This window comes from Momordica charantia, assembly GCF_013281855.1.
Source record: "Momordica charantia cultivar OHB3-1 chromosome 7 unlocalized genomic scaffold, Mcharantia_2.0 BLBB01000007.1, whole genome shotgun sequence".
NCBI classification, from domain to species: domain Eukaryota; kingdom Viridiplantae; phylum Streptophyta; class Magnoliopsida; order Cucurbitales; family Cucurbitaceae; genus Momordica; species Momordica charantia.
Window position 1 is genome coordinate 20,108,682 of NW_028275165.1, and position 22,899 is coordinate 20,131,580.

At 33.0% G+C, this 22,899-nt stretch overlaps 3 protein-coding genes across 7 annotated transcripts; all 3 read left to right on the plus strand.

Annotated features, from left to right (window-relative positions):
• Window positions 1-879: 879 nt before the first annotated feature.
• Window positions 880-3,224, plus strand: LOC111009519 (Ribosomal protein L19e family protein). The gene is made up of 5 exons (XM_022282611.1): window positions 880-1,048; window positions 1,727-1,849; window positions 2,048-2,361; window positions 2,868-2,899; window positions 3,027-3,224. The coding sequence occupies exons 1-5, from the start codon at window positions 937-939 to the stop codon at window positions 3,049-3,051; spliced, it is 606 nt and encodes a 201-aa protein (XP_022138303.1). The 5' UTR covers window positions 880-936; the 3' UTR covers window positions 3,052-3,224.
• Window positions 3,225-5,113: 1,889 nt separating this feature from the next.
• PLDP1 (phospholipase D P1) lies at window positions 5,114-15,827 on the plus strand. 4 transcript variants are annotated; one of them, XM_022282657.2, is made up of 21 exons: window positions 5,114-5,634; window positions 6,179-6,280; window positions 6,433-6,548; window positions 6,654-6,795; window positions 8,082-8,252; window positions 8,929-9,102; window positions 9,324-9,566; window positions 9,685-9,801; window positions 10,734-10,873; window positions 11,406-11,555; window positions 12,049-12,205; window positions 12,280-12,561; window positions 12,676-12,813; window positions 13,227-13,337; window positions 13,580-13,726; window positions 13,820-14,017; window positions 14,187-14,288; window positions 14,552-14,683; window positions 14,826-14,891; window positions 15,219-15,280; window positions 15,366-15,827. In XM_022282657.2, the coding sequence occupies exons 1-21, from the start codon at window positions 5,404-5,406 to the stop codon at window positions 15,610-15,612; spliced, it is 3,228 nt and encodes a 1,075-aa protein (XP_022138349.1). In that variant the 5' UTR covers window positions 5,114-5,403; the 3' UTR covers window positions 15,613-15,827. The 4 variants fall into 4 exon arrangements, with proteins under 4 accessions (XP_022138349.1, XP_087982649.1, XP_087982650.1 ...); XM_088126523.1 differs by having other exon boundaries at window positions 12,280-12,813; XM_088126524.1 differs by having other exon boundaries at window positions 5,495-5,634; window positions 6,408-6,548; window positions 12,280-12,813.
• A 2,736-nt stretch (window positions 15,828-18,563) lies between these two features.
• LOC111009546 (putative protein phosphatase 2C 34) lies at window positions 18,564-22,208 on the plus strand. 2 transcript variants are annotated; one of them, XM_088126526.1, is made up of 6 exons: window positions 18,564-18,776; window positions 19,223-19,440; window positions 20,612-20,899; window positions 20,980-21,097; window positions 21,185-21,408; window positions 21,873-22,208. In XM_088126526.1, the coding sequence occupies exons 2-6, from the start codon at window positions 19,228-19,230 to the stop codon at window positions 22,059-22,061; spliced, it is 1,032 nt and encodes a 343-aa protein (XP_087982652.1). In that variant the 5' UTR covers window positions 18,564-18,776; window positions 19,223-19,227; the 3' UTR covers window positions 22,062-22,208. The 2 variants fall into 2 exon arrangements, with proteins under 2 accessions (XP_087982652.1, XP_022138351.1); XM_022282659.2 differs by having other exon boundaries at window positions 18,565-18,776; window positions 19,200-19,440.
• The last annotated feature ends 691 nt before the right edge of the window (window positions 22,209-22,899 follow it).

A 22,899-nucleotide genomic window follows, 5' to 3' on the forward strand; every position in this document is an offset into this window, starting at 1 on the left:
AGAAACTAAAGCTGGCCCAAATACGACCCAATGGGATATTTATTGAAGGATTGAACATTTAAAAAGTTAAAAGAAAAAAGAAAACCTAAATAAAAAGTTGAATTTCATCCTTGATTTTTTTAGTATAATATGTGAGAGTAGGGGATTGAACGCCTCACCTTTTCGTTTAAGATATATGTAATTAATATCGAACTATGTTTGCTTTGGCGAATGATTAGTGATTCTTTTATAATAAATGACTATTGAAATTAATATTTTTTCAAACTAAACAAAATAATTATCTGTAAGTTAACTAATAAATAACACAAAATTCAATTGATAAAACAATTAAATTCAGGTCTAAATAAATGTATAAATTCAATCCTGCAAAATCTCTCTCTTCCTCTTTTTGAGTACAACATATTGGGGTGAAGATTTGAATTCACGATGGAATTGGAGATAGGTACCCTAACCAATTGATCTACACTTATATTTGACGTACAAAATCTAATAAGTAATAGGAAAGAAAAATACACGCATTTTCTACGACAAAATGACTAATTTAACATTAAAAACATCTAAAATTACCTGTCAATCTGATTATAACTCTGCTAAAAACATATATCTCGACTAAAGTAAGTGAGTTCGAATTTAAAAAAAAAAATAATAATATAACTTTAACTAATTAACATTTACAATAACAATATCATATTTAGACACAGGAATCCCTCCCAACTAGTTTCATCTTTATCATTACCAAACTAATAAATTGTTTTTACATCACAATAAACTAATATTTTGTATTTGACTATATTGTATCATTACCAAACGAATTTTATATGAAATACTAGCATGTCATTGGGTTTCCAATTAATATATAAATACCAACATTTTATAGAAATATGATAAAAACCCTTCCAGTCGTTTCTCTTTCAGTAGCAAAATCGCAGAGGAAAAATGGTATCACTGAAGCTTCAGAAGCGCCTCGCCGCTAGCGTCCTCAAGTGTGGAGGGGGCAAGGTCTGGCTTGATCCCAATGAAGTCAACGAAATCTCAATGGCTAATTCAAGTACGTTTACGGTTTACCTATATCGCATCACTCTTCCGCCATTACTTTCTCGGATTCCAATTGCTGCTGCTCTGCAGTTAGGGCTCAATTGAATCAATAACTTTTCACTGGAATGCCCTAATTTCTATGGATCGCGATATCGCTTGCTTTCGGTGCTAGTTTGATTATCTGGAAATATGAAGCATCTCCAGAGTTTCAATTTTCCTTACATGATAATTCCTCGCTGTATCGAATTCCCGTACAAATAGGCAAATTATTCCAAACGTTTCTCTGATTCTCTTCAATACAACACAAAAACGAGACTATCTAATATCGCGTTATGGTTCTAATAATGAGTTTTTGGTGCATTTTTCTATTGCCTATTTGGAATTTGGATGCGCTTGATGATTAAGGTTCATTTACGTCATTCGTTATACTGCGTCTCTGTTCAATATTTTCCTGAATGAAATACATTCTTTATTTACCAAGTTTGGATTCTAAGTCATTAAACATTCTGAAAATTTTTCGTTGATTTTTTGTTTAATCGATCATGTCTCTCTTGGTCTTAACATTGTATCTCTTTGATTATTTTCTGGGTTTCCAGCTTATTCTACCAATGATTTCTTGGTTTCGTATGTTAATATATTTTGTGTTTCCCTACATTTATTATATATATTCCAATTGTATTGATCGTTACAGGGCAAAACATCAGGAAGCTAGTAAAAGATGGATTCATCATCAGAAAACCAACCAAGATTCATTCTCGGTCGCGTGCCCGCAGAATGACGGAAGCCAAGAGGAAAGGACGTCACTCAGGATACGGTATGATTTGTTTATTTTGTGTGAGTTTCTTCTTTCACTGGTGGTTTGCTGGGTATGTCTTGAGGAGTGGTGTATCTAATAGAATTAACAAAATATATTACTAGAAAGTGTGTCTTTAGTGCACGTGAGACAGGTGAAGAGTGCACTTCTCTGATGTTATTGTGAACATTTAAGATATTTGCTGTTTGCTATATTAAGGTAAGCGCAGGGGAACCAGGGAGGCAAGGCTACCGACTAAGATTCTTTGGATGAGAAGAATGCGTGTACTGAGGCGTCTTCTTCGTAAGTACCGGGAGTCCAAAAAAATCGACAAGCACATGTATCATGACATGTATATGAAGGTCAAGGGTAATGTCTTCAAGAACAAGAGAGTTCTAATGGAGAGTATTCACAAATCAAAAGCTGAAAAAGCTAGAGAGAAAACACTTTCTGATCAATTTGAGGCCAAGCGCGCTAAGAACAAGGCAAGCCGAGAACGTAAGATTGCGAGAAGAGAGGAACGTTTAGCACAGGTAAGTCTTAAGAGCTGGATTTCAAAATTACCGTGTAGTTGAAAACATTGTTGTTGAAGTTGCTGGGAAATATCAACTATGGCATGTAACTTGCATCTTTAGTTAACCTTTAGTTTCTAGCCATGGAGTCATTAATTAGTTTTGAACCTCTGGTTGGTGGGTGGGTACTGAATGCACACTGCCAATTTGCTATTGTTAAAACCCAATTTGATTTATAATAACAGGCCAAAAACGAAGTTTGAGTGCTCCACAACTCTCCCAAGAAAACTCAAAATATGAGCCTTACAAAAGATACCAAAAACTTACCCTCCTCTCATTCCTCCGACTTTAAATCACCCCAAAAACTTATCTCATGACTCCCTCCATAACTAACAATATTCTCGAGGTCCCACAAATCGCACGCCCTCACGTGGTCCCCCCTCCTTTAAGTATAGAACTTAGCGACCCGGGGCTTATCATTTATCTATACTGTTGGCTAATTATGTTTTGTGACAATGCTTTCACAGGGTCCTGTAGAAAGAGGAACTCAACAAGCAGAGTAAGAACCTCACCCCCAAAAGAAAAAAAGAAAAGAAAAGAGAAGGCTTTTGTATTATACTTATTGTTATTATCATCTATTTGAAACAAGGGGGTTAATTGCTAATAGTCTCCTTTCATTCTTGCAGGGTTGGTAAGAAGGCCAAGAAATGAGTGCAAACCAGACCCATTTATGAATTATTTCAGGTTTCATAGTTTTATTTTCTAATCACTTGAAGAAATTCCAAGGCCTATGTCTCATAAGCTTATCATATGTTAGCTGTCTTCAAACTCAGAGGATTATTCCATAAGTTTAGTATCATTAGTTAATTTGGATTTTGGAGGAACTTTTTTTTTTTTCCTTCTCTATATTGTTCTTTTATTGCTCATACTGCCGCTCTCTTCTATCAGAGACACTGACTCTATAATAATGCTTATATGGACTAATTTTTGAAAAATGTTTTCCACATCATTTTTTTTTGGAAATTAGAGATTTTCTAGCCCTCCTTGAGAAACCGTTTATTTATTATTTACAAATGGGAATGGCGAATGGGTATTCTTTATGGAGAAAAATAACAAGTGGGGTTGTAAACTGTAAAGTACAGAAAAAAATAGTGTTTTTCGGATCCAGGCCTTAGGACGGGTACGGATACCCGCTCCGACTTTTGGATATTAAAAAGAAATAAATAAAACAGAAAAATAAAGAGTTGACCTGGGGATTCCAGATCTTTCGGATAATTCCAACATTTGAAGCGGAAGGGATTGTCGAATCCGGCCTGGGAGGCGGCTTTAGGTTTTCGGTTGTTTGTTGAGCTTTTTTCCTTTTTCCTTTTTTTTTTTGTTTTTTTTAATTGAGCTAATTCCACGTGTTTGTGGGAGGAAGAAGTGCGGTTACACGGAAAAAGCTGTTTTTTTCTTTAAGAGTAATTTTGTAATAATTTAAATTTATTTTAAAACTTTAAATACTATTTGCTCTATCTACGGTAGACTTTTTGGGTTTATTTTGTAAACTATATTTTTATTTTAGTATCTGAAATTTTAATTTTCGGATTTTAGTTTTTGTACTATTTTATTTTTTTAACCTTTAAAAAGTCACCAATTTGATCCAACTTTTTAAAAATTCCACGAAAATGTTTAGTGTAAATTTTTAGGCTACATATTTAATAAAATTAGTGTGTGAAATGTCATGTAAAAATTAAATATGTGAGATAAAATTGAAAATGTAAGATTAAAATGATAATTTTTTATAAAGTATATTGACTAAAATAAACGTTTTAAAAATATATGAACTAAAACGAACCACAATTAAAAATATGAAGATCAAAATAGAATATTAGTCGAAATTTTAATTTAGGGATCAAAATAGTATTCTTAAAATTTTAAATTCTAATATTTAAAATCTGAATCGGTGCATAAATAATGCAGAGAAGTGTTGAAGAATACGACCCTGTGGATTTTACCTGCTTTCAAGTAGTTAGTGGGGCTCGTGGTTGACGTGAGGCTGCTTTGACCATTGGAGTTGGTAAATATGCATGATTTAACTTTTAAAATGTTATCAAACATTTTTTTAATACTAAATAAATTTTCAAGGATATTTTAAAATGTTCAAAAAATAAAAGTTTTTGAAATTAAATTTTCAGAGGAGATTGAAGAAAGTAAGTGCATATACAGCTCTAATACTAAAAATAGTACGGGAAAAAACAATAAATAAATATTTATTAATGTAATTATGTATTTAAATAAATGAACACTCACAAATAAATTTTTTGTGGGTCTGAAATACATTAATTAAATGCACGTTAATATATTTAAATATTACTTTAAAGCTAACATGAGTACAATTGGTTAAGTAAAGTGGGGGATTTAATTTTTCTCACTTCTTAAAAATTAGTGAGTGATCTCGTTGTTTAATCATTTTTAATTAGTAAGATATTCAATAATAATAATAAAATAATAAAACATTCTTAAAAAAAGAACAAATATCGTAAATTCAGCCCACTAAAAAAGAAAAAAAAATCATAAATTCAGTTAAGAAATTTGTTGATTTTAGGTCAGGGTGTTGCAGCTTGCAGTTCTAATCCGTATGGGAGAGGGAATATTATACTATATAATTTAATTACTAAAATTTACCAATGTTGCCATGAATTCTTAAGAAAAGAAATGATTAATTAAAGTTGCCGGTGGTTTGCACATTAAAATATTAAACCAATCGTTCACAACGACCGAACGAAACAAGTTCATCGGTCTTCTTCTTCATTGTGGATGACCCGAAACCCACGTTATAAGATAGGAAACCCGCGAAATTCACACTTTGACGTGTTTGTTGTTGCTTTGCTTGCAGTTCACAACCAAAAAAAAAAAAAAAGGAAAAAAAAAAGAAGAAACAAAAGAAAAGGAAAAAAAAAAGAGCAATCACCGAGAAGAAAATTTGGATCTCTCTCTCTCTCTGTTGATACAGAATCTTCGATTGTAGTTGTGTTCGGAGTGGATCGAACGAGGCTGTTGCGGCGTTGGGCAGATTAAGGAATGGGATCGGAGCAGTTGATGCCCGGAGCCGGGCCTCGATACGTTCAAATGCAATCGGAGCCGCCGACGGCGTCGATGTCTTCGTTTTTCTCGTTCCATCAGGACGCTCCTGAGCCGACTCGGATTTTCGATGAGTTGCCCAAGGCCTCCATCATCTCCGTCTCTCGACCTGATGCCGGCGATATCAGTCCCATGCTTCTTTCTTACACAATCGAGTGCCAGTACAAGCAGGTGCAGTTTCTCCTTTCAGTTTCCTTGAATTTTTGTGTTGTTTCTAATTTATATTTCATTTTTTTACAGCTGAATTACTCCACCCTCTAGGTGTTCTGGTATTTTGAATTTGGTCTAGGAATGATCAATTAGATTTGTGCGCTTGTTTTTGTTTTCTCGCGAAGAACACAGAGGAAATCGGATAGGCCAATTATAGGATTATGTATATTTTATCGACGAGTTACCTCGAGTTTACGATGTAGTATAGTGGTGGGATTGAAGAATACGTATTCAATTAGATTTAGAGCTTTATTAGCTACTTTTAGATTATGATTAATTGGCTTATTAACTCTACCAAATCACTCGAGCACAAGTAAGAGTAGCCAAGTTGTTTGTTCTCCCTATGGCGTTATAAAATACTTTCCGCGCCCATATTCCCGTTGTAGTCTAGTGATTTTTGCCTCCTCATTTTCGTATCTTTTATCTTTTCAGTTTGTGTGTGGATGCTATTCTATATGAGAAGAAAGTTTAAATGGTGTAACTGTGTATTGTTTTCCTTGAATAGTTTAAATGGCGCATGCTGAAGAAAGCTTCCCATGTATTCTATTTGCATTTTGCATTAAAGAAACGTGCGTTCATCGAGGAAATTCATGAGAAGCAAGAACAGGTATGTATATGAAACTCCCAATTCTTGGCATCCTCGAGCACGTGAATTCTTGGGTGTTTAATGCCCTTATGCTTTTGAAATCTTAGATCAGTTATTGTTAATATGAATGTTTGGGGTTTTGATGTAGTCTTCATTGGAACATTATATTAAAGGTTAAAGAATGGCTTCAAAATCTAGGAATAGGAGATCACACAGCAGTGCCCCAAGATGAGGATGGACCAGACGATGAGGCCGATCTTCTGCATCATGAAGAAAGTTCTAAAAATAGGTATTTTCAGCTTTTCTCAAAGCTAATCTGGAAGAATTTGTTTATGTATCCTGTTCAGTTTTGCATACTTGCTATTATTCTTATGGTTGTATTACTTCTACACAGGGATGTTCCATCCAGTGCTGCCCTGCCTATTATTCGGCCTGCCTTAGGAAGGCAGCAGTCTATGTCTGATAGAGCTAAGAATGCAATGCAAGGCTATCTGAATCACTTCTTGAGTAACATGGATATTGTCAACTCTCGAGAGGTATAGGTGGTAATATGTTATTTTGAAGACATATGATGCATATCTTAATTTGTTATAAGTCTGAATTCTTTGTGTAGGCTCCTTTTGTAGTGTTCTTTTATGTTCTTTTTTAGCCCATTTGTTTTCTTTCATCTTCTTAATGAACGCTTCATTTTCTATGAATAAATTGTTGCATGAGTTTAGAACTGGTGACCATATACTTAATACAACAACATTTGGTAGTCAAGAAATTCACAGGACGCTTAACATTGCAGTTGTGGGTAGTTAGTCTTGAAATTTTCTTGGTATTACCTCTAATGATTTTTAAGGCCGTTTACTACTGCATCAGTGTTTTATGTTATCATAGGTGTTTTTCTTCACCGGCGATTTCTTCATTTTTTCTTGCTTTGTGAAAGAGGAAAGTGACATAACTAGCTTATCAACTGAATTTTTGATATCTTTTTCTTTCTCTCCCTTTCATGTGTTATGGGTTGCTTGATGAATCTTCAAATAGTTTAGTATTGTTAGACAAATATATGCTATGCATAGTTAGTACAACCAAATTTAGTTGTTGGGTACTTGGTATTTACAAGTTTCAAGTTACAAGCAAATTTGTAGTAACTTAGGTTATATTAATAAAATTAGTCAAAAGGTAGCTGAGAATCTCTAACTGAAATGAATCTCTTGTGGGGTACTTGGTACTTACATCCTGATTGGAACTTTAGGTAACTTCAAAATGTTTTTTTTTTAAATTACAATTAATGTACCGAGTTGACCTTTCTTGAGAAAAAAATATTTATTCTATGTTCTTCCTGAGCCGAAATAGTAATTTTAGAGTTCTAAAGTAATGAGTAGTTTATATCTTGATTCACTTTTACCTTCCACGCTATTCTGTAATAGAATCTTTTGAATCTAATTGAGGGTAATGCAAGGCTTGCAGTAAAGTTGACTACTTTTTTATTCTTTCAACCTCCATTGGGCTCACCTTTCTTGGGTGTTTTACTTCTTCCTAATGCATTTATGTATTTCTGAGAGTAGTTAAGCAAAAAAAAAAAAAAAAAAAAAAAGCTTCAGAATTTATGGGAGTGCCTTGTTATGAACTGGATGCATTTTTAAACTAAATCATGGATTTACTTTTATATTCAATATGTCATAATGCATGTATGTTAATATAGAAAACACTCGATGCTATTTTAGTTGTTTGATAGTTGGCTTTTAAATTTTAATGCATTGGGTGTAACCATTTTCTCCCCTCATTTATGATCTATTTTTATTATTATAATTCCTTTTGAATTTATAAACTGTAGGTTTGCAGGTTTTTGGAGGTCTCTAAGTTATCATTTTCACCAGAATATGGCCCGAAGTTGAAAGAGGATTATATCATGGTGAAGCATCTACCTAAAATTGTAAAGGAAGACGACTCTAAAAAATGTTTTCTATGCCTATGGTTTGGTTGTTGTAATGACAATTGGCAAAAGGTAATGGGCTTTTTCCTTCCTAAGTTGGCTTTATGTCTGGGTTTCCGTTGTGTTTCAATTGATCAACCAAGTTGGATAGGTTGCATTTCATTCTCTTCTTTGCTTCCTCCTCTTGTGTGTGTTTTAAGTATGTCCTGTTTCAGTTATGTGCTGATCTCTTTCACCTATTGTGTTCTTTATACAATACTTATTTCTTATGTAGAGGAAACTATGAACATGGGAGTTTTCTGTTTCCCCTTGTTATGTTTCCTAAAAAAATGGGTAATAATCAATTGAAACACTCTTAACTCCAGTGCACGTTGCTCCGAATGATGTCATGAAAGTAAAACCTCTTTAAACCTATATCTGGGACTATTAGCTTCTCTTAGCTTCTATGAAAGGCAAGGCACCTAAATTTGTAGGCATGCTGGCAGGAAATGAATTTTTTTCTTCTTCTTTCTCAGAACTTGTTTAGGAGGTTCTTTTCCTTTTCTCCTTCCATGAATGTTAACACAATCTTCATTTTTGCTTAGTTTACTTATTCTGGGAATTGCTTAATTTACTTTTTAAATGCTTGTTTCCTCTTTAAAGTTATGAATTTATTTTATAAAGGTTTGACGAAGTGTACTTGGATCTTTTTTGGGTTTGCATTTAGGCCTTAAATATACAAGTCTATGTTGTTGATTGGATTTTTCAGGTGTGGGCTGTATTAAAACCTGGATTCTTGGCCTTGTTGGGAGATCCATTTGATACGCAACCAATGGATATAATAGTGTTTGATGTGCTACCTACTTCTGATGGCAATGGAGATGGAAGAGTATCTTTAGCTAAGGAAATTAAGGAGCGAAATCCATTAAGACATTCATTTAAGGTAATAAGATTTTGGGCATTGTACCTTGTATGATTTGAGTTTGTTTCTGGTTCTAAAGTTTGGTGTTGGTCATTGGCCTCCTATGTGGTTGCAAATAAGACAGATTTTAGTTTCAGTGGCGTTCATTTAGTTGTCATATATACTCGTTTATGATGGAATGGAATTCTGTACCAATAAGAATTTTCTCATGAAAAGTTTAAATCTGTGATGGGAAATGTTAGGTGACATGTGGAAATAGGAATATTAGGATAAGAGCAAAGAACGGATCCAAGGTTAAAGACTGGGTTGCAGCAATTAATGATGCTGGACTGAGGCCTCCTGAGGGTTGGTGTCATCCTCACCGTTTTGGTTCTTTTGCTCCTCCAAGGGGTTTGACTGAAGACGGTAGTAGAGCTCAGTGGTTCATTGATGGCCAAGCAGCTTTTGAAGCTATTGCCACTTCTATTGAACGTGCAAAATCTGAGGTATTCTTCATCCCTCCTCTAATCCTTCTCTTTAATTTAAGACAATTCATTGTTTATGGTTTTACAATTATAATTTTTGTGGGAAAGTATTGTTGGCTGATTGAGGAGTCTTTTGCAGATTTTTATTTGTGGCTGGTGGCTTTGCCCAGAATTGTATCTGCGGCGTCCTTTTATTGCCCACGCTTCATCTAGACTTGATTCTTTACTTGAAGCAAAAGCTAAGGAAGGGGTTCAGGTACGTTTTATGGAATTCTAATCTATTTTTATTTTATGAATTCATGAATATATTATAAGTTATAATATAAACTCATGAATTTCTCTTTAGCACCTTCAAATTTATGGCCTTCTAATTGTTTATTTTTATATGTGTAAGGGATAGGGATGCCGCCCTGTTGCCATGTTTGTTACAAGTTTTTAAACTACTCAATTAATCTTATAATAATTATAAAACCACCCAAATATGAAGTTTAATTTTACTTTATACATTTAGCAAATTTTGGTGTAATTTAACCTTTTCAATCTAGTGATAAATTTTATATATCATATTAGTTTTCCATGTAAATGAATAAATTTAATAAAACATTTCTATAAATGTCAAATTTAAATTATACATTTATCTGAAGTAATGTATAATCAAATAATGAAAGAAGTCTTGTTTTCTAAAAGTTGTTTGTTATCATAATATATTAAATTTTAATTTATTGCATTTTAAAATGAGTTTATAATATTAAATAGTAATATTTTTCTAAAAGGAATATTCCTTAAAATTTCAAAAGACTCAATTGTTACGGTGTAGATATAGGGAGAGATAGTTTGCTTAGAAGTAATTGTGGCCATGAGAGGAAGTGTTAAAAAGTACAGTGCTCTATGCTTCCAAAAGTCAATATAACGGGTTATCAAAAACTTGCCCACAAAGTCCCAACAGAATAGCTATCCATTGATCAAGAAGGCAGTAGGCATGGAATTGAGACATTTTTGTAATAGCTATTCCATTCTCTCTCTTAATCCACATTACCCTACGTTTCTTATGTATTATATCAATGCATTAATAATGTATTACACTTCATAATTCATATTAATTTAGTCCATTCTCTCTCTTATTCCACAGTATTAATCTGATCTTTGATGTGAAAAATTTGTGTAAGTTTTTTTTTACGTGACATGCAGATATACATTCTTCTCTATAAAGAGGTTGCCCTTGCTTTAAAAATTAACAGTGTTTATAGCAAGAGAAAACTTCTTGGTATCCATGAGAATGTGAGAGTACTACGATACCCTGACCACTTCTCCAGTGGCGTGTACTTATGGTATGTTCTCAGTCCCTTCATTTTTTTTAAGGGGAATAACAAAAGTTAATATTCATTCCCACACCTCTTGGTGTCTTGTACACAAGTTAAATACATGAACGACATCCATAGAAATAAGAGATAAAAGAGATAACTAAATCTTTCTGAATCCCGTCATGCTTAAAGCTTATCGTAAATTCACTTTGATTTCACATCTCAATATTTTCAAGTATCAATTATCAGTCTCTCGGCTTTGAGACGAGGAGCATATGATTAATCTATTACCCATTTTAGTCTTGTTTCTCTATTTTTTGATGCTAATCGAGTGGCATACGAGCAACCAATGAGACTCAGAAGCAAATAGTACTTACTGAAGGGGTTGGGTTATCAGCTGTTAGGATTCCTTACTGTTTTCTGCAGAATATAAGTGTTCTTGGCATTGTTACAAAACTCTGTTGCATTTAGCAGCATCTGCACAACTTCTCAATGGTATTATTTTGTGGACATAATATATGTTGTAGTTTCATCTAATATTAATGAGTGGTTAATGCAGGTCCCACCATGAAAAACTTGTTATTGTTGATTATCATATTTGCTTTATTGGAGGACTGGATTTATGCTTTGGTCGTTATGATACACCAGAACATAAAGTTGGTGATTGTCCTCCTTCAGTATGGCCTGGAAAGGACTACTATAATCCAAGGTATGTTTTACTGTCCCCTGTCGCAGGGACATTTTTTCTGCAAATTTATTGGCTAATTGTTATTAACTTTATTATTCTTGATTAGGGTACTTCTATCTGAATTAATCGCGAGGTTGATAGGTTTGGCTGACATTCTTGCCAAGTTTAGGGGTGAAAATTTATCTTTTCTGGGGTGGCCATGTTACTTAAGATATACCTAGTCTGATGCACTATATTGGTCATGGTGGCTTTATTGGGCTGAAATGATGATAGATAGTGATGATTATTTAAGAATTTCTCGTGCTGTTACAATTCTGCTATTTTTATGCCATGTAATGATTTATGAGCTATTGGAAGGCTTTTTTGTGTTAGTTCCCTGTGGGAGGGGTTTTACCCCTTTCCTTAGGTTGTCCTATTTTTGGCTTTAATGTACTCCATATTGGTTTCTTATAAAAAAAAATGCCAGGTAATGATTTATGCAAAATTTTGCTAATTTCACGTATTATTGACTCAGGGAATCTGAGCCAAATTCATGGGAAGATACCATGAAAGATGAGTTAGATCGTGGGAAGTATCCTCGCATGCCTTGGCATGATGTCCACTGCGCACTTTGGGGACCACCTTGTCGAGACATAGCCAGGCATTTTGTCCAACGCTGGAATTATGCTAAGGTCAGTGTTCGTTGATACTCTTGTCCAAATAGTTATGTCACTTTGTCCTAAATGAAAAATATGTATTGCTGCAGAGAAATAAAGCCCCATATGAGCGGGCGATTCCATTACTTATGCCTCAGCATCATATGGTCATTCCTCATTACTTGGGAAATTGCGGAGAGTTGGAAGCCGAAAAGAAGGAATTTGATAATTCTAAAGAAACCACAGTGCAGGAATCATTTTCTCGAGGATCATCTTTTCATGATATTCCACTGCTTTTGCCTCAAGAGGCTGATGGACAGGATGCTCAAAATGAAGGTTCAAAATTAAATGGAGTGGAGCCCATTGCCAATCCCCTTGATCAGCCAAGTAAGGTCAGCAGCGGTCTTTCTTTCTCTTTCAGGAAGATCAAAGTTGAACCCCTAGGATCAGATATGCCTATGAAAGGCTTTGTTGATGATCTTGACACTTTGGATTTCCATGGAAAGTTGACTGGAGATGGAAAAACGCATTATCGTGTCAAAAGTTCAGATTTCGAGTGGTGGGAAACACAAGATAGGGGACATCATGGTGGCTTCACGGATGAACCTGGACAAGTTGGTCCATGTGCTTCATGTCGTTGCCAGGTGAGTTGAACGTCAAGAGCATATTAAAGTCTTACAGCAGTGGCTAAAAAAGTTGCATGATTGTCTGGGGTTTTGATTTTGTTCAGTGAACTGGCATTTTTGCAGTTTTAAATATAATTTTCTTTTTTCTTTTGCTTTTCTAATATCCATTTAGTATTCAAGCTCATATTGCAATTGGGATTATCTAAACTCCCTTTTCGTTTATATAGATTTTATTTATATTTAAATTTGAAACTCACCTTAGTTTACTGGTTCAGCAAATCATTGAAGTCCTCCCACACCGAATTAGAGGACTTAAGGCTCTTTAAAGTCATATTTGCATATAGTGGGATGTATAAGCTAATTTGTCGTCAATTACTGGTCAGTTGTGATGGTATTATATTGTTTTATTGCTAATGACTGTTCTTTTTCAGGTCATCAGAAGTGTCAGTCAGTGGTCTGCTGGGACAAGCCAAACCGAAGAGAGCATTCACATTGCATATTGCTCTCTTATTGAGAAAGCAGAACATTTTATCTATATTGAGGTATGTGATTTTTTAATCGTAGCAGTATTATTGCATCAATACCTTCTCTTTTTTATGTTCTTTGTTCTTCTTCTTATTTTTTTTCAATGGATATGTTGATGTTTGATTCCTTGTAGTCGATCCATTATAATCCCAGAAATGGTATAGACTTCTGTTCTGTATCTTAGGGAATATTGCAACTAAAACTAACTGGTATTCTACACTTTCTCATGGTATTGATTCTTGGTTTTATTTTTTCCCAGAATCAATTTTTTATATCGGGCCTCTCAGGAGATGATTTGATACGGAATCGTGTTTTAGAAGCATTATATTGCCGTGTAATGAGAGCCTACCGTGAAAAGAAGACATTTAGGGTTATTATTGTGATACCACTCTTACCTGGATTTCAGGTTGTAGTTCTTGGAAATTCGACACTCGTCCTTTTCTGGCTTATTATTTGAGTATACATATTTTTTCTCCATTCTGAATCTGCAGTTTGACAGGGGGGTCTTGACGACAGTGGTGCAGCATCGGTTAGAGCAATAATGCACTGGCAGTATCGAACTATATGCAGAGGACAGAATTCAATATTGCATAATCTTTATGATCATCTTGGCTCAAAAGTTCATGATTATATATCGTTCTATGGCCTTAGAGCTTATGGTAGACTCTTTGATGGTGGTCCTGTGGCTTCAAGTCAGGTATTTTATTCATTATTGCTTGGTTTAATGTGTTTTATGGTTCTTGATCGAATAGATAGTGGCTTTCATCTGTTTCCTACAATCTAAGATATCCCCAATGATAGGCATAGAGCTGATAGATTTATTGCCTTTTGTGACATGCTAACATCTTTATATGTTGTGAATTTAGGTGTACGTGCATAGTAAAATTATGATTATTGACGACTGTATTGCTTTGATTGGATCGGCTAACATTAACGACAGGAGTTTACTTGGTTCTAGGGATTCCGAGGTATCACTTCTCTTCTTTTGGAAAGCTATGGATCTTTCTGGTTCCACTTTTCCATTGACAAAATATTTCAGGGCTGATATAATTCGTCATGTACTTGAAAATTTAACAATTAATAACCCGGAAGCTTTTTGCTTCAATTACTCAATTGAGGATAAACATTAAAAATCTGAGCTTTTTGACTTTGATGGGTTCTGCTTGGTGGAAATCTAAAAATCTGAGGTCTCAATACTCTCTATCTCTAAAAAGCTTTGATCCTCTTTCAGATTGCTATCGTTATCGAAGATAAAGAACTTATCAATTCATCTATGGGAGGACAACCATGGAAAGCGGGAAAGTTTTGTTGGAGTCTGCGTCTCTCTCTTTGGTCTGAACATCTCGGTCTTCGTCCCGGACAGGTTAGTGGCTGGCTAATGAACCACCAGTTCTTAGGAAGCAGTATTTCCACTGATGAAAAAGTTTCACGTTTTATCTGGGGCGGAGTTGAAAGATTTTATATGCTATAATTTTATATCATTATGACGTGATTTTTTTCCCCAGATTAATCAAATAATTGACCCAGTTGCTGATTCAACCTACAAGGACACATGGATGGCAACTGCTAAGGTGAGAAAGTAATGTATATGTTTACTGAGGATGAAACAGAATGATTATCAAACGGAGCTAATGGAATTATGTATACTAATACACACTGAATCTCAACTATCAAATTTTTTTAATAATTTTAAATAAGGAAAATAAAATGACAAGATAAATGGGTGAATCTTTACCAAAGAATAGTCAGAACTCAAAGAATAGATATTTGCATTCACCTGCCACAGATATGTTACCAGCCATGTTAGCATATTAGATTTCTGTCATAGATTTGTTTTCTCTACTCTCTTCTGAATCTTATCAGAGCACTGACAACAAACTTGGTGATCTTTCAAACAGACAAACACGACGATATACCAAGATGTTTTTTCTTGCATACCAAACGACCTCATAAATTTCAGGTATGATTAAAACTCTACTCGGTTGAATCCCGGTTACCACTTCACTTGTCGATATACTGATTTGTACGCGTATATTTAAATACAGAGCTGGACTGAGACAAAGCGTTTTGTACTGGAAAGAGAGACTGGGGCACACCACAATAGATTTAGGAATAGCACCTGATAAGCTTGAGTTTTATAAGAATGGAGAAATTGAAAGGATTGATCCAACAGAGAGATTAAATGCAGTGAAGGGGCATCTTGTTTCCTTCCCATTGGAATTCCTGAGCAAAGAAGATTTAAGACCTGTGTTCAATGAGAGTGAATACTATGCATCTCAAGTTTTTCATTGAATCCAATCTGTTCTTGTTAGGTCATCTTGATTAATTTATGGTTAAATCTTGCATTACACTTTAATTTTTTCTATCAAAAAAATAAGAGGAGCGATAGAGAAAGAGAGAGGCTCATTATAGCAGCCTTCAGAAAGGTACCTTCATCAAAATTAGGACTTTTTGTAATAGTTATTCAATTTATACAAGACTCTTGTCCTAATTTGGGCATTTAATGTCGTTTTCATCTCTCTCTCCCTCTTCATTCACATGTGGATTCAGCTAAATCTACTTGCTTTCCTTAGTTGAAATTATTTTCTAAATATCAATACACTCCAATGCCTTACAAGTCACAAACTACCTTAAGTGAGCATTGATGAAGTGTCACGAGATGAGAGGTATTCTTTGGACGATAAGAACCTCGAATCTTTGAACATGTTTAATAAATTTTTGAAGTTTATAAATGGATCTAGTTAACAAGTGTCTAACATATCAATAAATTTTAATTTAATTTTGTGTTTAAAAGATCAGACCTATTGAGTACTGTTCAAAATTCAGAGATATATTACCTATTAAAAGATTTTGGATTAAAAAATACATAATTATTATTTGTTTAAATGACTAGACACAAACTTGAAACTTCGTGTGACGTAATATTAAAAATTTAGAGTCTTTGTTAAACTTTATTTTAAATTTCAAAGACTTATTAGATATAACAAGTATGCAACTAAAAGATAAATTAGTAATTTTTTAAAATTAGAATAAATCTGTAAATAGAAAAATCTTTTTCAACTTAACATTTGTGGCTGGGCCAGCTCAGGCCAACTGGCTCGTCGGTAGCCACCAATTCTTGGATCTGTCCATTTGACTTCCATATTCAATAAAGATGACCCACACACATTCGTCACAAGTCACATCCTTAATCAATTTAATATTATTTTAAGATAATAGAATTTTCTACACTCCATATTCATAAATATAATCATTTAACTTTATTCTTATTTTTTATTTTCCTTTTTATACTACATATAAAAATGGAGACTCGAATTCACAGGAGTACTTTAACTAATTGAGATATGTTCAAATTGACTTTATTTTCCCTTTTTAATTATACTATACAAATCCCATTTTCATTCAGACGATTTTTTTAGTTCGCAAACAATATCTTAAAAATATATATCCTATTTTAGTTTATTAAGGTTCTTTTATTAAGTATGATTATAGTTTTAAAAATATTTATAAATAACAGACTACAAAGGATAACATAGTATATTTTATTCTTATTGAGAAAAAAATTAGACGAAATTATTTCACGATTTTTCTATATTCCATTTTAAGGAAACATTATTGTAAAATGCTGTGGACAATTCATTTGATTTTTATGAATGAATTCCTCAATAAATTTCATTATTAAATGGTGGTATTAATAAACAACAAAAAGAATTGAAAAGGAATTCAAATAATTAAATGATGAAAAAGACAAGCAAATTGTATGGTAAACAAACCTTGTTCAACAACCCCAATCCAAGATATTTACAATAATAATGTATCTCGTCTTAGGCTTCAATTGAAACTCCTCGCAATTCTCATCCACACAAATAGTATATTTAATTTCCCCTACATATATATATATATATATATATATATATCTCCTTTTATATGTAATTTATTACCGACCTTCAACTTATTTTATATTAAATAGTTTACGATAATTTGGTTGAATTTGCTTCCAAGTCTATGCAATGACAAATTGATGCGTCCATTTGTTTAGGTTAGACTGCATGTTTAATTATTGTTATTAGTATTTTTGTGTAATTTCTACTATTTAAATTTTTTTAGTTAAAAATATTATTTTCATATCTTTACTTTCAATTTTGGCTCATTTCGATTGTCGTTGTACTTTCAGCATGTACATTATAGTATTTATGCTGTCATTTACTTCTGTCTATCTTAGTTCATGTACTTTCATATTGTTCGTTCTGGTCCTCATACTTTTAAAAAGTGATCGTTTTAGTGTCCCTTCATTCTATTTACTTTTGTTATCAAAATTTCAACACAACATTACATTTAAATATGTTTTTGTTGAAAGCTAATCATAACTTTATTAAATCGTTTTCGTTGGGTATAGAATGTGTTAAAATTTTGCGAATAAAGACTAAAAGTCGTTACATTTTAAAAGTAAAAATATAGAGACCAAAAATGAGAGTGGTATGGATCAAAACGAAACAAATTTAAATTACGATAACTAATAATATTTTAAATCTGTTAGAAATAACTACTATTTATTTTGGTAACACTTGAATGAATTTATTTAAAATAAAATAGAAAAAACTTAGGTGCTTGATAATAATCGATCTTTATTGTCCACCAATGAAAGTTGACCGCGTGTTATTTGAATCCAAAAGGAAATATAATTGTTCTTTTGCTTATCGATATATTATTTGTGAAAGGTTTTAGATGTGTGCTTATCAATTTTTTCTTTTTTGACGATATTAAGAAAGCTGTATTATGTATATTTCATGGGTTGTCGTGAAATTTCCTTTTCACTACTTTTTAAATTCTTCAATTAAAAAGTAAAGCAAAATTGTCATTTAATTTACAATGATTTCCAATAATTGTAAATTAAATGACATATATTTTCATACGAACTGAAAATAAAAATTCAAAGACTAACATAAAATTTTAAAAATTAATGAAGAAAAAAAAAACAATGAATATTCAAACACCAAAATTGCATTCCGAAGAGCTCAGCTGAGCTAACTACTCTTCAATTTTTCTTTTTCTTTTCAATACCAGAATATAATAATATACAGCGATCAGTGGGCAGTGACGTAATTTCAAAATGCAACCGTATTTTACGAATTGTCCAAAATACCCTTGGCTTCTGGGGTTACTGTAATGGCATTCTCGTACTTTCACATAAGAGAACAATTGCGCCTTCGCAGCCCGCGGTAAACGAAATTATACATTTACGTACGAACGCCAGTGTTTACAAGTGGGGGAGGAGATATAGATGGAGAATCAGCGAACGCAAGGCTGCGAGTTTCAGAGTGATCCGTCGCGCTTGCCGGAAACTGTGGGATTCCGGCCGGCGACGATCACTTTCAGGCGGTTGCGCCAGACTTCGGGCATATAAAATTACTTGCCGTGCACTTGAACAATTCCGGCGGCACACCAGATTTAATTTGGTACGCTTAATAATTAGTTTTTTGTTATTCGATGCGATTTTCAATTTTTTGCTTCCTTTTCAATTTTTGGCCTGTGTTTGTGAGACGGCTTGAAAAAGAGGAAAAATAGTTGAAAATTTTTGGCTCAGCTAATTAGTATTGATTCGTATGGATGACAAATTTTCTGTTTCCTCTCCGGATTTTGTTTTTCCCCTTTTTTGAGCTCCAAACATGTGATAGTTAAGAACTAGGGATATTTTGATGATGATTTAATCAAAATTACTGCGTAATTAACCGTATTCGCAACTTCAATTGTAAAATAACTCTCACATTTCAGAATAAAAGCAGTGAAAACATGATTTAATAGTTGTTATTTTCATCTAATTAGGTTGTTTCATCTTTTTTTGTGATGGTGATTTCTGAATCGTTTACTAATTTCGTTAGTGTGGTGCTGAGGGCTAATTGAGAGGGGATGGTGAGGAATATTTTGATGAAGAAAAAGAATAATAGTGACGAAGACGGCGGGAAAGAAGCGGCCGGAGAAATGGCGAAAGAGGCAAAGAAGAACAAATCGATGATTTGTTTGTCGGGAAGTGTTAAAACAAGCAAGTTTGATGATATGTCTTCTGTTTGCTCAAAGAGAGGAAATAAAGGAACTAATCAGGATTCCCTCGTTGTTTGGGAGGTATATCTCTTTCTTTTTATGACCCAAAAAGTTTGATTTATTTTTAATTTTCAGTTTTTTTAAAATTATTTTTTGCTAGTTTTCATCTTTCTTAAAAATGCATTTTAAAAATAAAAATAAAGATTTGAAAAATACTTTTTCTTTTTTTAGTTTTCAAATTTTTATTTATATTTTGAAAATATTTTAAAAAGTACTTAGCCAAAATGAAAAAAAAAATACAAGTAGTATTTACAAATTTAATTTTAGAAAATAGTAAATTAAAAACAAAATGATTATCATTTTTTTTATTAAATTATAAATTTAGAATTTTCAGAGTTCTATCTAATAATAAATTTATGATCCAATAGAAACTTTTTAGATACAAAATTTTAAATTAAAAAATTTAGTAGACATTTAATAATAATGTATATGAATATTTTTTTCAAGAATTTATGCAAAAGTTGACCGACTAAAGCTTATAATTTACTCTATTTTTTTTTCTTTTTCACATTGTTCGTCTGAATAAGTATTACCAAATCTTTTAGATTTTTTTTTTGACTCTTTTAGTAATTTTTTTTTCTTTTAAGAAAAAATCCCTTACTTTTCTTATCCAGAGTAAAATTCATGTTTCTGCCTTAAGAAAAAGAAAAATAAAAAGGAAAAGATAGAGGAGAATTGGAGGATGAAGAGAAAGCAAAATTAAACAAGGCTATGTCTTACTTTCTTATGGTGTCTATTTTATCCATTTATTTATGGAAAAATTTTGGCTCTTCAAAGTTAAAGGAAGAACTCTTTTTTTTTTTTTTTTTTTAAATTTTTACATTTCTCTTCCAGTTGTGTGTTAAGAAGAAGCTCTTCCAACTTCAAAGAGTCAATTTTTTCCCTTTATCTATATTACATTTAACATGATAAAATTTAAAAGGCATTTTTTTTTATTTCAATAAAACTCAAAGTTAAACTTTTAATATAATACGTAATTAATGTAGTATAATTTTGTTATATACATTTTTATTTAAGTACATATTTTAGGCCCACTTGAACGGTTATTAAAAGTTCAACGCCGAAAATGAATTTTGTGATATGGTTTAAAAGAATAAAAAGTAATGATACTTTTATGAATACATATTTATTTAAAATTGATATCATATAGTATAACTTCTAAATATGGTGTATTATTGATGGTGGGTGGTAGGGTTACGGTTGCCAAGAAGACATGGTTTTCTGTGGGATGTTTGACGGACATGGTCCATGGGGCCACATGATAAGCAAGGAGGTTAGAAAGTCATTGCCTGCTCGATTGCTGAACAATTGGCAACGAAACCTTTCAATGGATTATCAACCCGACAAAAACCTTCTTCCTTTCAACCTATGGAAACAATCCTGCCTGAAAACATATGCCGCCATTGACGAGGAGCTCAAGCAACACCCTCGCATCGATTCTTTTTACAGTGGCACCACGGCTTTGACTGTGGTTAAACAGGTAATTAATTGAAATTGGAATTGGAATTTTCTCCAGTACGTCTCTCTGTTAATTAATTATGCATTGCATTGCATTTTCAGGGGCGGCATCTTGTTGTTGCAAATGCTGGCGATTCACGAGCTGTGTTGGGTGTGACTTGTGATGATGGGGGCTTGAAACCAGTTCAGCTGTCGGTTGATTTCAGGCCTAATTTACCTGGTTTGGTTTACCCCTTGTTTAATTAATTTGTTAAATCCATCCCATTAGGCAATACTAATAATAATGAAGATTTTGATGTTATTGCAGAGGAGGCAGAGAGAATAAGGCAATCGAAAGGACGTGTATTGTGTTTAAAAGATGAACCGGGAGTGTACAGAGTGTGGAGTCCGAAGTCGGAGTCGCCAGGTTTGGCAATTTCCAGAGCCTTTGGGGATTACTGCACCAAACAGTACGGCCTCATTTCAGTTCCTGATGTAACCCACCGTCTCATTTCCACTGCTGATCAGTTCGTCATTGTCGCTACTGATGGGGTTAGCTTCGTATCCTCTCCCTCCTTTTCCCTTACAAATTTATCTCAATTAAGATGAAATATGAGAAGATTTTGGAGTAAAATTGGATAGACAATGGAGGAAGAAATTTTTGGGATAAAATTGGGACGTTAACTTTGCGGTATTTTTAAAAGTTAGTGTAGTATTTAAACTTTGAGTAAAATACAATTTTAATTGCTAAATTTAAAGATTAGTGTCTATTTGAGTATTTGGTATTTAAGTTTCAAAAAGTGATTGATGTTAGAAAATGGTTCTGCATAATCACTTAACTTAAATGATTTGGCATAATTGAGTTGCAAATTAAGATCATGGACCGTCTAGAATCATTTTTTAAAAGCAATGTTATTAAAAATCAATATTAATTGAACTCACATGGAACAAAGATCAACTTATTTTTGGACTAACTTCTATCCATGATTTATGATTGTGGGTTTTTGTTTGCTTAGGTATGGGACGTCATGTCGAATCAAGAAGCGGTGCACATAGTTTCCTCAACGCCAAATAGGGAAATGTCTGCCAAAAGGCTAGTGGATTGCGCGGCTCTCGCATGGAAATCCAAGAAACGAGGCATTGCAAGGGACGACATATCGGCCATTTGCCTCTTTTTTCATGCTTCACCCTCAGAAGATCAATGAAGGTCTCCCCGCTTCCTACCACAATATCAATTGTGCGTCGTTTATTTACCTATAAATTATATGCTGTAAATAGCTATATAAATTAAGACTTTTTTTTTTAATTGTGTGAAGTAAAGTAGTTATAAAATGGTGCTGTGTTTCTTCTTAGTCTTTTGGCACTATGAGAATGAAGAACTTTAGCCAAATATATAAGGCATCTCAATAGAAAAAATATGGTCGTGTACGTGCACAGTGGTATATATATGATCCAGTATTGACGTGTGGAGCATGATAGAGCATATTGCAATTAAAATGAAGTAATATGGTCGTCAAAGCGAGCATAATTCGATAGTAATTGACATATACCTCCAACCAAAGAGATCGTGAGTTCGAATCCCTCCCCAACATGTTATATTAAAAAAAAATTAATAATATGGTCTTTTATTTTGCCTATTTTAATGATTTATTCTAATTCAGTTTGTTAATAATTAATTCATAACTAAATTTAAGTTTTATTGAGATGATCGACCTATTAGAAATTTATTTATTTTAGCAATTAATGAATAAATAATTTTAGAAATGTGGAGCAATTTTTATACATGTCTGAGAAGACAAAAATATTATCTTAAAAAAAAGAAAAAAAAAGAAAGACAAGAATATAATTATTAATACTTAATTATTACAATTACATGTTTTGACTATAAATATGTAATAATGATTAAAAAACACAATTTTGTCAAAATCCAAAAGGACAGATAATTTTTTAGAATAAGTTCTGTAGTAATTTTATCAAATTTTATAAAATAATTTATTTAGTCTTTTTATAAGTAATATTGCTTTTAAAAATCATCATTTGAAT